At 41.7% G+C, this 14,510-nt stretch overlaps 2 protein-coding genes and 1 pseudogene across 2 annotated transcripts; 1 reads left to right on the top strand and 2 right to left on the bottom strand.

Annotated features, from left to right (window-relative positions):
• Positions 1-508: 508 nt before the first annotated feature.
• On the bottom strand, positions 509-7,409 carry LOC144650615 (3-ketoacyl-CoA thiolase, mitochondrial-like). The gene is made up of 6 exons (XM_078510340.1): positions 7,158-7,409; positions 5,907-6,152; positions 3,177-3,324; positions 2,446-2,621; positions 1,692-1,892; positions 509-887 (listed from the first exon to the last, which is right to left on the bottom strand). Exons 1-6 carry the CDS (start codon positions 7,341-7,343, stop codon positions 648-650), a joined length of 1,197 nt encoding a protein of 398 aa, XP_078366466.1. The 5' UTR covers positions 7,344-7,409; the 3' UTR covers positions 509-647.
• A 528-nt stretch (positions 7,410-7,937) lies between these two features.
• On the bottom strand, positions 7,938-14,462 carry LOC144650605 (tRNA wybutosine-synthesizing protein 2 homolog). The gene is made up of 3 exons (XM_078510328.1): positions 14,306-14,462; positions 9,428-10,223; positions 7,938-8,904 (listed from the first exon to the last, which is right to left on the bottom strand). The coding sequence occupies exons 1-3, from the start codon at positions 14,398-14,400 to the stop codon at positions 8,392-8,394; spliced, it is 1,404 nt and encodes a 467-aa protein (XP_078366454.1). The 5' UTR covers positions 14,401-14,462; the 3' UTR covers positions 7,938-8,391.
• On the top strand, positions 11,131-13,571 carry LOC144647972 (uncharacterized; annotated as a pseudogene).
• Positions 14,463-14,510: the final 48 nt, after the last annotated feature.

Below are 14,510 nucleotides of genomic sequence, written 5' to 3'. Positions count from 1 at the left end.
CGTACTAATTTTACCCTCAACAATTCGAACCCTCAAAAACCCAAACCTTTTTCGATTTCTCTCAAGCTTCGTGTTATCAGCATTTAACTGTAGCTTTTCTTTTGGAATAAAATAATATGAAATTCGTGTATAGGGTAAAGTTTTTTTTATTTCACCAGTTGTTGTACATGTTGCTTTTGAACAAACAACTCAAGACATTAATTTACTGACATGGTAACTGAATGAAAGAATTTTAGAAAATTGCTTCTTGCTGCTTATCGGCCATTCACAAATTATAGCACATTAATGGGTAATTGGCAAGGTTAGGATAAAAGTGGTGTGTGCAACAATTTTTCTCATGCTGAGACAACTTTGACAAAAATATTATTGGCACTTACACCACTTTTATTTGAGCTTTACTAAAAACCTAGGGCTAGTGACAATTAAGTCTTCAGGGCTTTATTAATTCCTAATACCTTTGAAGGTTTACGATGAAACAAGCCTCGATGATTCACAATCTTGGCTTTCCGCAACAACATGATGAACAAGCAAACTCATAAATACTTTGTCGTTTAAATTTTTTCCAAAGACCTTTTCACATCTTTACTACACTTTGGTACATCTGTATGAAATTGTTCATAGTGTCACTTCCTCGACTGCTAGCAATCTCATTGTACATTTTCGAGGACAATAGCTATTCCTTGTCCACCTCCTATACACGCTGACCCAACAGCATATTTAGCGCCTCTCCGCCGCAGCTCATGAACCAAGTGTGCTGTGATTCTCGCTCCAGAGGTTCCTACAGGGTGACCCAAAGCAATTGCACCTCCATTTATATTTGTCTTGTCCATGTCCAGCTCAAGCTCTCTTTGAACAGCAAGAAATTGTGGGGCAAATGCTTCATTGACCTGAAGAGATTGCAAATTTCAGTATAACAAAACAACCAGCTGTCAGTAGCCTATTCCGAAAACTTTCTTTATTATAGCAGTGTGCTAATATAAATCTGAAGTATTAGACTAACAACTCAAGTTGGGAACATCAATTTCTATTCAGTATTGGCCCATTTGACAAGATGGCTTTTGAAGTAAAGAGGGGGAAAAAGGGTCATGTCTTTGATCCTGTTGTCCACTTTTTCAACCTGAATGTGTGCAATTTAACAGTTTATGCAAGTTTGCAGGCTACATGTAATAGCAAGATAGAACAAAGCAAAGAATTCAAAAAAATTGTTTCAAGGCTTGACTGAAATGGTTGATTTTTTCTGTGTATGGTTTCATCAGAACAGCAGCTGGACACTCCAAGTATCAACAATTTAAATTAGTTCAGGAAATTACAGTCAAGCCAGCTCAAGCATACCCCCTTAAATGAATCGATTACTTGACATTTGAATCTGTTAATCAATTTGAAGAATGCATTCATCTTATTAAAAATATAAAATTACTGGTAATATGGATCAATGTTGTAATCAAAATTTGGTTTCTGATCACAGCTGCCACATTTGAAGTAAAGAGAATGTGAGGAATTGAATTAGTCTTACTGTCTGTTGCATCTAATAAGCATGAACACATCGTGAAAAAACATTATTCAATTATGGTTTCAAACATTACATAATTCGATTCATTAATGAAATCTAAGGGGGTACACTTAATCTGGTTTGACTGTAAAGTAGTGTAAACTTAAAAATCCAGCATTTGTACATGAGTAAGTACACTTACCTCAATAAGTTCCATGTGATGAAGACTCTTGCCGGCTTTATTAAGTGCAGCCTTGATTGCCGGGACAGGACCAATTCCCATGATTGACGGTTCCACACCAGCAACAGAATACGAAACAATTCTTGCCAGTGGAGTGAAGTTATGCTCTTTAAGGGCTTTCTCACTGACAACAATCAGTGCTGCTGCTCCATCACATATACCCTACAAACAGAAACGCAGTGGAATATTTTACATTATAATAATCAAGATGATTGTAGAAGTTTTATAACCAACCTCGTTTCCAGGGTCTCTCTCTCCCCACCAAACCCCACCCCAACTCTGGGGGGTGGGGAGAGAGAGACCCTGCGAATGAAGTTGGAAGTTTTGATAGTCTCTTGAAGATGTAAGGTAGACATTGCAAATTTCCGGATATAATGAATAAAACTGATGTTACATGTAAGTGAATTCTGTAACAAAAAGAGAACTTACAAATTTTAAGTACTAACAGAGAAATCTAGTTTTGTTTACGAGGACAGATGAATTAAGGTGACTGGCATTTGTCTTAGATTGATCACAGTTTTTCTTTGAAATCAATTCAAATTCAAAAATTTACCAGAATTAGCCAATATCATAAATTTATTATTATACCAAAAAATTCAATTGCAAGTCTGGAGCATTTATTTTATGAATAAATCAAGATTGTTGTGGAGCCTTATGGGCTGCCAAAACTAGTAATAAAAATTATACAATGTAATAGCAGACTGAAGTGTCTTACAGAAGCATTAGCGGCAGTGATTGTTCCATCTTTCTTGAACACTGGTGCAAGCTTTGATAACTGTTCCATTGTACTGTTCGGTTTTGGGTGTTCATCAACTTTGAATTCCTCTGGACCTTTTTTGCCTTTCACAGTTACTGGAACAATCTCTTCCACAAATCGGCCATCGTCATTAGCTAGATATAATTTAAGAAAGACAAATGAACACACATTGTATTCTAGACATAAAACTATCTACTACAAGTCAGGCAGTTAGTACCAAACATTTTAATTTTCCATTGAGTACATTTGCTATAATTTTTACCAAAGGCAGCATTGGTTTTGTGCTGAGTGCAAAAAAAATGACCTGACAAAAATGTAGAAGGTTTGAGAGGGTTAAAGATTTCAGATTGTTAGAACATTTTAACCACAAACAAATATAAACCACAGCAAAGATAGTCGGGAAACTATATCCACGTGAAAGCAGAAATTTTTTATTGCTTTCACATGTAAAAAATTACTTGCAGTACATGGTGCAAAAAAATCAATTTTCACTTGCAAGTGAAGGATAAAATTCACTAGCCCAACCGCAAAATCCACTAGCCCCAGGGTATCAGGCATGAAATTCTTTGCACGCTGCAGTAATGTATGTAAAAATTTATTGTAAGAACTACAACAAAAAAATAAATTATAAAGAAAAAATTGTTAAAGTAACAGTTTTATTGTACATTGTACATGTACTATAATTTTACCTTCAGCCCATCTCTTTTGTGACAAGAGAGCAAACTCATCACAGTCTTGTCGTGTGATGTTATATTTCTCAGCAAGGTTTTCCCCAGTAACACCCATTGGCATTTTAGCATGAAAATCTGTCAGGCCTTGCCACAAAGTGTCTTCCAGCTGAGTACAACAAAATAACAGTTCTGTATTGAGTTATAAATTCTACAGACTGACTTATTACTAATTACAAAACAATGTTGTATCCTGTAATCCTAAAGGTTGTTCAAGCGATTTTTTCTCACAAACTGATGACCCCCCTCGGGGGGGGGGGGGTACATCCTATAACAGCCTATATACGGGGAGGCTCCGCCTAAAAGGGGTACCTTTTTCAGGCTTCAGGTATATAAAAGGGTAGGGATTTCACAAGTTTAAGTATATGAAAGGGTAGGAAATTCTGTCATTTAGATATTTAAAAAGGCTTATAAATTAAATATTTCGAACAGACGCAACTTATGGCTCTATCGTCTTAATTTATAAAATGCCAAGAAAACGTCCTGTTTTATTTCTATTAACCCATTGGCTCCCGTGCCGGCCGTAACCGGCCGCGCGAAAACCACCCCCCAAATTCCCGTGCCGGCCTCAACCGGCCGTAAAAACCACGTGTTGACAAAAGGCCTTTCCCTCCCTCCCTGGAGCTTTTTTAGTTCTCCTATTGTTCTATAGATAATAAGGGCAAATAAACCAATCAGAATCCGTTTTCTGCGCATATTTTTAGAGATTTCTAGGGGTCCTAGAAAGGAGGTTTTTCGCCTTTATACGTGCGTTGAAAATGTACAAGAAAAGCATGGCGCCTCGCGGGATGTATTTACAAACTTCTAGGGTCTTGTTTTCCGTTCTGGACACAGAGAAACACCTTTTTTAAGCTAAATATGGAATGAAAAAACATGGATCGATTTTAAAGTGGATCTAAAATGGAAACTAATGGATAACAGAGTGCTAAAACTGCTTTGGTGAAGAAATTTTTCTCTCCTTCGGCTGCCAAGATTACCTCGTGTCATGGCGCTTCTAAAGTGTTTTGACTACAATTCACGGCCTTGATCACGGTTTAATGCAGCTTCTCAAAGCTTCAGAAAGCAAAATGGTAATGTACAATATTTGCTTCGAACTTGAAAGGAATTTTTAGGAAGATCGGTACAGTGATTGACTAAAAAATGCCTTCCAAAGCCGTCGCACTGAAATAAAACACTGTCACTTCAGCTCGAATATTTCATTTGAACATGGTGCATGCGGAATATCACGGCTTTAAAATTTGCGAAATTTTAAGCTTTTTTAGACATTTATTTGCTTCATCGTGAATGAGAATTAATCTTAAACAAACTTTCTTTCAAGTTTCTTTCATTTGTCCAGCTTTAGTTTGGAATTTTAGGCTTTTGAAGCGAACAGATTTGATGTGCACGCGGTGTTATCTGATACGCATCTCTTTCGGCAGACTTGCCGTCGCGTTGTTGATTTAGTCGCTAAGATTTTAATTGTGTTTTACAACCTTCAACGCGAAAAGATTTACAACAGTACTTCAGAAAATTCAAACAAGTATTTTTATTGACTTTGAGATTTATAGAAAGCATTGTGAGTGTATATTTTGTGGAAGGAATTCGGTTGTTTTGCAAAGCGGTTTTGCTCTATTTCACAACATGATTCGCAAATAATTTTATCACTTCCAATTACCGCTTTTCTGTACCAGGAGAATACTTCATTGCTGTTAAATTAATGCCAGTAACAGTTTTACATAACATATGCCAACATTTTATCAGAGTTTTTTAAGATTGCTTTATGTTTTGTTCAAAGATTTCGTGTTTTTGTGAGTTTTTAAATGACGCGCGGAAGTGAATAATTTTTTTCCTCTGCCTTCAAGCTTGGTTTGGGATCAAGTTAGTCTTTTAACATGTCTAGTTGCATTAAAAGTTTACTTCAGAAACGAATTATTTGTCTGAATTTACGGCGCATATGGTTTATTTTTTCTACTCGCACGTCTGTGTTAAATGCTGTAAAAGAGCCGGGAATTTGGGGGTGGGTGCGCGCGTAAAACCTTCGGGAGTCAATGGGTTAAAGGTATACGAAAGGGGTACTTTTTCTGTCAAAATAGTATATAAAAGGGTAAGGGTTGGACCTCGGAGCGGAGCCTTCCCATATAAAACTTTGTTGAGTGCCCCCCCGGGTGATGACCTTGCAGAATCTTTTCTGCATGGATTAAAGTAAAAGCATCATGACTTCACTGGATGGCATTAGTGGCTATTTGGTTTGTATGTCTTTTCTAGGGAGCGCGCAACCAAAGGAAGATGTCTGAAATTCAGGCTAACGTTGAGGCCAATTTCCTACAGTTGCTATTTCTGTTGTTGTTTTTTGTTGATTATACATTCAAGAGCCAGGGTTCCAAGCTTTGTCAACACAGAAGCCACTTTTTTAGTGGGGTAAGAAACTTCAAGCACAGTTTTTTATTTGCACCCAAGGCTGCAAGTATTTTTATTTTATTTATTTTTTTCATTTTTGTGTTCATTTTGTACAAAAAGGGAAATTGCTTCTTATTCACAATATTGTGTGAAACAATTTGTCACTTGAAAAAAATTGATCAGACATTATGCCTGACCATGTTTGAGATTTTGTTGGACATTAGACAATTTGGGTTGGCCACATGATCGTCCAATGAATGACTGTTCATTGCAGTACTATAATAAGCTAAATGAGTGACAGCAATGAAATGTTACCTTTAAGTCAAGACCCAATTTTGTTCCAAATCTAGCATCTCTCAGGGCATAAGGTGCCTGGGTCATGTTCTCTGATCCTCCACACAAAACAACGTCGCTCTCACCAAGCTGAATCTCCTGGGCTGCCGTGACAACTGCCTGGAACCCTGAACCACACAGCCTGTTCACTGTTAGTGCAGGAGTTGTAACTGGAACATTTGCTTTTAGGGCAATGTGTCTTGAAATGTATGCTGCATCAGATGCACTCTGTGAAATGAATATGAAAGAAATACCAAAGGTAAGGTTACGGGGCAGGTAAGGGCGTGGGGCAGGGGGGGCACCCTGTATATTTTTGGGTGGGGGTGTGCCGCTGGGACTTTGAAACCCCTACCCTATACCAGACCATCTTCAGCTGGTTTTGCAACCCTTTACTACACTAAGTACCGAAAATCCCTACCCTATCCCAGACTTGCTTCTTTTTAGAACTGTTTTTAATGCAAAACCATCTGTCAACAACATTGTCACAATGATTTTATTCACGTCTAGGGAAGCCTCTTTCTCTTCCGAGTTTCTATTCCTATTCTGGACTTAATTCTTCAAACCACTGATCAGTTTCTCGGCGAATGATACCCTATTCTAGACCAAAACTCTCTGATTTCTATACCCTATCCCAGACTAAACTGCTTGAAAACCATACCCTTCACAGCGGCACATACCTATGTAGCTCATATATAGGAGTGTCCCCCCCCCCCCTCCCCCGGGGACTTGAACTCAGGCAAAGATACTCCTCAAAATCTACTACTATATAGTTACATACTGGAATATTTTTCTTTCTTCTTATTATTATTTACTCATTTTTCACAAGTCTTACATTATTACGAAGAAAACTAAAAAACTTGCAGTCGCGCCTGAGAGCTGAGGGAATCCCCTGGTCGAATTTTATACCCATTCAGTGACTGGCATCGGCATTTATCAACTAAAGATATAATCATCACTTCCAAATATCATTACTTAATTCAAGACTAAAAAATCTGGTGTAAGCTATAGCTGTTTTGTTTGGGATGATATCGGCAGATCGTGGTCAAAACTGCAAAGTCACGAAAGTTCAAAGTCCACAACGAGTTCAGGTTTTCGTGATCATAAAGGAATTTAAAACCTGTCTATCAGATTTTCATTACCACAACTGGTAAAATTTATCTATATTCCTCAACTCATTGATAGTTTAATCTACTACAGTCTTCACAAATAAGCTTTATGCTTTAAAAATTGTACCTGAATCACGTTGCCAAATATTGAAGAGTCCACAATCGCTGGGTCAACGTTACCGGCCTCCATAGCCGCTACCGCCGCGTGTTGTCCAAGCACAGTGGCCGATATGCCTTTTAATTTCCCTCCAAATGCACCGAATGCAGTTCTTTTAGCAGCCACGATGTACACTGGACGAGCAAGACCCGCCATGACTTTTTACCGAGTGGAGAATAGGAACACAGAGAACTGACGAAAACAACGACGAAGATTTCAAAGAGCGAGGCAAAGTAACCAAGCCTTTGTTAGATCTTGGGGGTGTGAGGTGGGAGGGACCCTGGGGACCAGGGCCAGTCTGGGGTCGTCTGGGGCAGGGGCCTGGGGCTAACCTGCGATCAGGCGTTCTTTTTTCTTTTTCGAAAGGGAGAGGGAAAAAAGTGACAAGTAGGGAACAAGGGCATGATCTCAGGTTAGTCTGGGGCTAGCCTGCAGAACAGGCGGTTTATTTTGCGGGTCGAAGCGCGAAGTGCTAGGTTTTTTATTTAGCGGGTCACGTGAGGGAGAGCTCTCGTTGGGTCGCGCTTCGCGCGACCTCGCAATAACCCCGCAAAAATAAACCGCCTGTTCTGCAGGCTAGTCTGGGGCTAGCTGGCGAACAGGCTTTCCGGAGCGCTCGACCGGCGCTCTGCGCTGTCCGTTCGATCGCTCCGGAAAGCCTGTTCGCAGGCTAGTCTGGGGCCAGCGCAAAATGAATCAAGTTGTGAAACGATATCACACCGCCTAAAATAAATATCATACTACATGGACAAAAGTCTAAATTGTCTTTTTATTTTGTAGTAAAAAAAAAATAAAAAATGATTAAGATTTTTTGCGCGAAGAGTTCCCTTTTACAATCGTCCGCGGAAAAAAAAACATATAATCCCTGTAATGCACAGATAAGTGTCCCAAATAAGTTCTTTATTCTCCTCTTTTCTGGCCACAATGTCGGCCTCACAGTAATTGCTTCAACCATGCCTTTATCATCTGACATGTAACAAACGCAATTATTGCTCCAAATACTTACTTATTTATGCCTGCCAAAGTTAGGTGAGATTTTCACAGTGATAAATAAGCGATCAGGATACAACAAGCCGTTCCTTATTTCTGTCCACCCTTTAACTGTCCACAAAACTTTTAATTGGGTAACTAGTCTATTCTTTTACCAAACCTTCTTCAGCCAAGTACTTAATATCCTATGTTTTTTTTTTTTCATTTTCATAAATTAGTTCAATTTACATAATTTTACAGGACGGCACTCCACATCTAACACAACATGATCAATGTGAGGCGCATATGACTTGACGTGTTCAATATGCCTTATATGGACATTCCAGTTTTGGCTGTCGTGTGATTTTTTCAGATGTTGCAACATAGTTTGCGACACATACTTGCCCCAGTCTAACCACTCTGCCTTCATTTTCTTGTTACAAGAAGGCATCTCATTGTTTTCTACGGGAGAATGGTCACAGCTAGCTGCAACTTCAGAGCAATGTAAAGGAGATTGGAAGCTTGCTGTGCTAGGATTCTTTGTTACATAAGTTAAGAAAGATGTTTCTGTTGAAGATAGCATAGAAACTGTTCTTTCACTGTGTGTTAGACCTGACGTAACATTGCCATGTACATGCAGCCAGCCTCCTTTGTCAGAGCGCAGTGCAGCACAAGCCACAGGCCACCCAGCCTCACTAGATGGGATGAGGCCAAGATTGACGTGATCTGCCACTCCTTGAAGAGGGAACTAAATTAAAAAAAATAGTTGGGACAGGTCAAAGTGATTTTAAACCAAAGAAGACATGGTTCATTAGATGCGAGACTGACTGACTGGCTGACTGACCTAACACTGAACCGTCCAACCAAACGACTGACTCTGTAACTGACTGACTGACTGAATGAATGACTGACAGACTGACCGAATGACTGTCTTATTGATTATCTCACTAGTTGGTTGTCTAATTATCTGGCAATCTAAAAAGCTGACTGAATGACTATCAGCTAGACAGCCTGCCTACTGACTGATTCATACATGTACCTTGATTGACTATTTCTCTGATTGTCAAACCAACTGACAGACAAACAGACTCACAGATACACAGACAGACAGACAGACAGACAGACGACAGACTGTCTGCATGAAAGAAGACTCACCCATAATGTTCTGTACAATTACCAACATGAAGGTGATTAGGAAAGTAACCACTCTCTGGTTATTGCTATAAGCTACATGTATAAAACAAAATATACTTTAATAGTCTACTTGTTACCTTCTGATTGTCTCCTTCATATATGACACACTGTTTATCAACACCATTTAACTGCAGGTTTCTCTTCAAAGCTTGTATAGCATTTTCATTCCATTCACAAGCATAAACTATGGCAGCTTTAGAATGGACAAGATACGGCAAAACAAAGTAACCAATGCCCGCATAAAGATCAACAACAGTTTGACCATTACAGTCAAAATTTCCAACTCGGATCTTTTCTGTTATATTTCCTGAAGAAAACATGCATTTAGTGACATCGAAGGTGTACTTTATACCATTATCAGTGTGAGTCACCCATCCATTATCACCGAGAAGCAGGCTCACTTTGGGAGTTCTAAAACCATCATTGTTTATAGTTGATTTCTTGGCAAGTCTGGCTGCACCTAAACTCTTTGCGACAACTTGCCATAGCTCCTCACCAAAAAGTTTCCATTTGTCCAAAGTGAAGCTATTCTCTGGTAATAGAATGAGGTCTCCATGCTGCTCCCAGTGATGAGGAATATCCTTTTGTAAGAGCCCATCAAATGTCACACTTTTCATTTGTAACAAGTTCTCAATAGCAAGCTTTAGTTTTTCTTGGGGGGATACTTTGTGTTGTCTTATATTAACTGCATGTTCACCACCTTGTTCAATCCTCCCTTCAATGGAAAGTAACAAAGATTTCTCAGCTCCTCCTGTAATTTCATTTTTTAAAAGTTCAGCCAGTCCTTGTTTGATTGGAATCGCTACTTCCTCTTCTGTGTACCTTGCCACTTTTCTTTCTTTACCATAATATCCTTTCTCCTCCAAACATTTCCTGGCAAAGAAAAAACATTATTGATTAAGTGTGTGTCAAGTATGTATACACGATCTGTGCAAGGTCCGGGGGATCTCAAAGTGGGGGGGGGGGGGGTAAAGGTGTCTTTCTCCTGGGACCTTTCTTGTGGAGGGGGACAGGGGAAGGGTCGGGGGGGAAAGGGGCAGGAAGCGGGAGAAAAGAAGGCAGGAAGCAGGACTCCTAAGGTGGTCGGATCCGGGAGACTACAAGTAAAATTTCACAACATTTCAATATATTTCACAATAGATATGGGACAAAGAGGAGAGAATGGCTATGGAAAGGGGTGGGAGGCGGGAGAAAAAATACAGGAGGCGAAAGTAAAAGTTCACAGCGCCAAACGCAAAAATGATGTCATCTCCGGTCTTCGCCGCCTCGAGAATTTTAGAGAAATATGTGGTCAACCTTTATAGAGACTGGGACTAGCCCGGACGTGTCATGTCATGTCAAGTAGAGACTGCGACTAGCCCGGTCAAACCTCACGTGTAGTTATTTGTAGTCGTTCATCATTCGGATTTGTTATGCTCGAATAAATCGTCATTTAACAAGGAAATGGATGAACTCTTATCTATGATGAACGACTACAGCCTTTGGAAACCCACAAGAGAAACATCTCGCGGAAAAACAAGCCATTAACGAGGACAATCGGCGAACTACGAGACGAAAACGTCGGCGAAACGTAATGGCGGCCATCTTGGATTTTACCGCAAGCGAATTCTTCAATCCCACGTGACTTTCGACTGGCCAAAACGATGCCGAAACACAAGTGCCCCTTCCCCGAGTGTGTCTATGAGACCGGCAACGTCGCAGACGAGCTAGCTGCTGTACTTATTTCCGTCCATGCGCGAGGATCGAGAAAGTTCGCCGACCTACAATTTCGAGCGCTGGAATGAGCGAAGAGTGGTCATACTTCATGACACGTTGGACGGACTACGCTGAGGCAATGAAGGTACAAGGCAAGGACAAAGTGATCCAACTCCTCGAATGTTGCGAAGAACAACTGAGGAAAGACCTGACACGCAATGCAGGCGGCTCCTTGACCAACAAAACGGTAGAGGAAGTCCTAGAGGCAATTAAAAAGCTCGCAGTCAGAGAAGAAAACGCCATGGTGGCCAGGGTCCAACTGCACAACATGAGGCAAGATAGAGATGAGACGATAAGGAACTTCTGTGCCCGCCTCCGCGGCCAAGCCGGTGTATGTAAATTTCTCGTCAAATGCCCTGATTGTGACAAAGACGTCAACATCACGGAAAACGTCCTTCGAGATGTCATCACCCGAGGCCTGGTGGATGACGAAATCCAATTAGACCTGCTCGGGGAGAAACATCAAGACATGACATTGGAAGAAGTTTTACAATATGTGGAGGCCAAAGAGTCTGGCAAGCGGTCGGCAGGGCGCCTCCTTCACACCCAAGGCGCGGAGGCAATGCGAAGTCAATACCGCAAGCAGCAGAACCCCAGTCGAAAGCCTCATGACAAACCTAACAACAAACTCAACAGCGAGCCCTGTCATTACTGCGGTAAACTAGGCCATGGCCACAAAACCTCCGCCAAAATACGAAAGCAAGAGTGCCCGGCTTTCGGCACCATTTGTCGACTATGTGGCCGCCAGAACCACTTTGCAACAGCATGCCAGAGCACCAACAAGCTGCCCCAGCCAGGATTGTCAAACACCGCCAGCACGAACAGACAAGCGGAAGGCGCCATCTTCGACAGCCTATGCAGCGTCGCCAGGGAAGACCACGAGGCCACCTACGGTATTGCTTTGGACCATCACCTATACAACAACATGAATGATTGCTGGGTCCGACGAGCATCAAAGCCACAGCCACACATCTCGCTTAACGTCTCCATCCACCCACAAGACTATGAAGCTCTAGGATAAAAACTGGCACCAGCATACCCATTCCAATGCATTTGTGCTGATTATTTTCAGCACAAAGGCGTCAATTACCTACTCACTACTCATAGTGGACAGATACTCCAACTGGCCCATCGTCGAAAGAGGACGCGAAGGCTCTGCTGGCCTTATCGAATGCCTTAGACGTACCTTTGCCACATACGGCATCCCAGACGAATGCGCCACCGATGGAGGACCACAGTTCAATGCACACGCCACCCAGCAGCTTTTGAAAGACTGGGGGGTACACCATCCCCTCTCGTCCGTTGCATTCCCACACTCCAACTGCAGGGCTGAGATAGGGGTGAAAACCGTCAAGAGGCTAATCACAAATAACACAGACCCACAAGGCAACCTTAACACCAACGCATTCCAGCAGGCCATCTTGCAGTACCGTAACACCCCCAACCCAAACACCAAGCTATCCCCTGCACAATGTGTCTTCGGAAAACCTATCAAGGATTTCATACCTGTCATCCCTGGGCGCTACATCCCACACCCAACATGGCGTGACACCCTCGCTTTGAGGGAAGAAGCCCTGAGAAACCGCCACATACAAGCATCAGAGAGGTGGGCTGAGCACACCAAAAGGCTCCCTCCCCTAGCCGTAGGGGACCATGTCAGAATCCAGAACCAGACCGGACCCCACCCAACGCGGTGGGACAAGATAGGGGTCATCACGGGGAAGTAAAACAATTCGACCAATACATCACACGTGTTGATGGTTCTGGAAGAATGACACTCAGAAACCGCAAATTCCTCCGCAAGTATGTACCAGTCCAGGCCAGACTCCCACCTCGCCTACTAAGTGATGATCTCAGACCTGCAGGTACAACAGTCAAAGCCACACCCTCCACACCAAGACCCCCGACTCCGACAAACCAGCCTACCAATGCAGCCGAACCACCAAACCCAGCAGCCCTGAGCCACAAAAGCAGGGATTTGTGCGATACCACAACCCCCTGGAACAGAACCACAACCGGCCGCTACCTCAGGACCAGTTTTGCCTGAAGCAACCCCAGCACCAGTTTTGCCTGAAGCCAGCCCAGCCACAGGCCCCGCTAAGAAGAAAGTCCCCTTAGCTTTACAGAGGCTCAGGGACTACAACAAGAAAGGAAAAATTGAACTATGAACTTGAACTATGCACACTGTTATATATACTCCATTGTTTTGTTATTATCAGTCTTTACCGACAACTCTATGCACTGTTAAAATTGCAAGGAACACTAAAGACTTGGGGGGAGATAGAGAAATATGTGGTCAACCTTTATAGAGACTGGGACTAGCCCGGACGTGTCATGTCATGTCAAGTAGAGACTGGGACTAGCCCGGTCAAACCTCACGTGTAGTTATTTGTAGTCGTTCATCATTCGGATTTGTTATGCTCGAATAAATCGTCATTTAACAAGGAAATGGATGAACTCTTATCTAAATTTGACTCCAAAGTGTGCAAACATTGGTAAGAAATTGTTATAGAAATAGTATGGTGAAAGAAAATTTCAAGCCAGGAAACTCAGTGGAGATCAGTTATCAAATTTCCAATTCATAAGCAGCGTATAAACCTTAACTTTCCAGGGAGGGCATAACCTTTTGGCTTTAAGCGAAAGCTTTCGGAAAGTTGAAGACTTTGTATGGAGAATTTGGCGGGAATTGCGCAGGAACTGCACACACGCACGGCGTTTGACTGCTGTGTAGAGTAAAAGGCACAGGAGGTGGGAGGTTCAGACCCCACATCCCCCTCCACTTTCTCCACAGAACAAAAAAAGTGATGGTAAAGTGAGAGTGATAAAGGGGATTCCCTTTCTGTTCCAACAATCCAACAATTGGAGTGGGGACAGAGGAAGTAAGGATCTTAGGATCTTGACAAGGGGAAATCCACCAGACCTGTCACGGGTCTTTACAACTGACCTTAAACCACCCCCTCCTCACCCCCTCTGTTCCATATCTCATACACTGCTGGTTTCAGTTACAGTTTTCAAAAAAAGATAACATAATCTGAATATGTTTACCACCTGGATTAGGAAGATAATTTTGATAAGTTATATCCATTTAATCCATAAAAATAAAAAAATATATGGCTTAAAGCAAAACTTCAGCAGTCTAGTGGACCTAGTAGTTTGGTCGTAAATAGCTTTTGCACCATTCTAGCCATTTCATGACTTACTTTGCTTTTTGGGCATTCTTCTTTGATGTGACATAAACCCAGGCCATTCTGCGTCTAAATGACGTGACAATTTGACGACTATCAGTGAATAACATAAGATAAATTAATTGCACAAAGCCGTTCAACTTCCACTACAAGAACGCCAGCCAGGTCGCCGCCATGTCGACCGTGTTTGGACTGGAAACCAACTGTAAATGCGTTTTTA

This window comes from Oculina patagonica, chromosome 4, assembly GCF_052425735.1.
Source record: "Oculina patagonica isolate OP01 chromosome 4, crgOcupat, whole genome shotgun sequence".
Lineage (NCBI taxonomy): Eukaryota > Metazoa > Cnidaria > Anthozoa > Scleractinia > Oculinidae > Oculina > Oculina patagonica.
This window is presented reverse-complemented; position numbering and strand designations above follow the sequence as displayed.

Excerpts from the sequence above, each read along its gene's own strand:
- LOC144650615 (XM_078510340.1), bottom strand. The coding sequence starts at position 7,343 with ATGGCGGGTCTTGCTCGTCCAGTGTACATCGTGGCTGCTAAAAGAACT. Across the intron at positions 2,622-3,176 it reads ACAAAAGAGATGGGCTGAAG|CTAATGACGATGGCCGATTT; the intron begins GTAAAATTATAG and ends AATTATATCTAG. Across the intron at positions 888-1,691 it reads ATCACATGGAACTTATTGAG|GTCAATGAAGCATTTGCCCC; the intron begins GTAAGTGTACTT and ends CAATCTCTTCAG.
- LOC144650605 (XM_078510328.1), bottom strand. The coding sequence starts at position 14,400 with ATGTTATTCACTGATAGTCGTCAAATTGTCACGTCATTTAGACGCAGA. Across the intron at positions 10,224-14,305 it reads AAGAATGCCCAAAAAGCAAA|GAAATGTTTGGAGGAGAAAG; the intron begins GTAAGTCATGAA and ends TTTCTTTGCCAG. Across the intron at positions 8,905-9,427 it reads ATGAAGGAGACAATCAGAAG|TTCCCTCTTCAAGGAGTGGC; the intron begins GTAACAAGTAGA and ends TTTTTAATTTAG.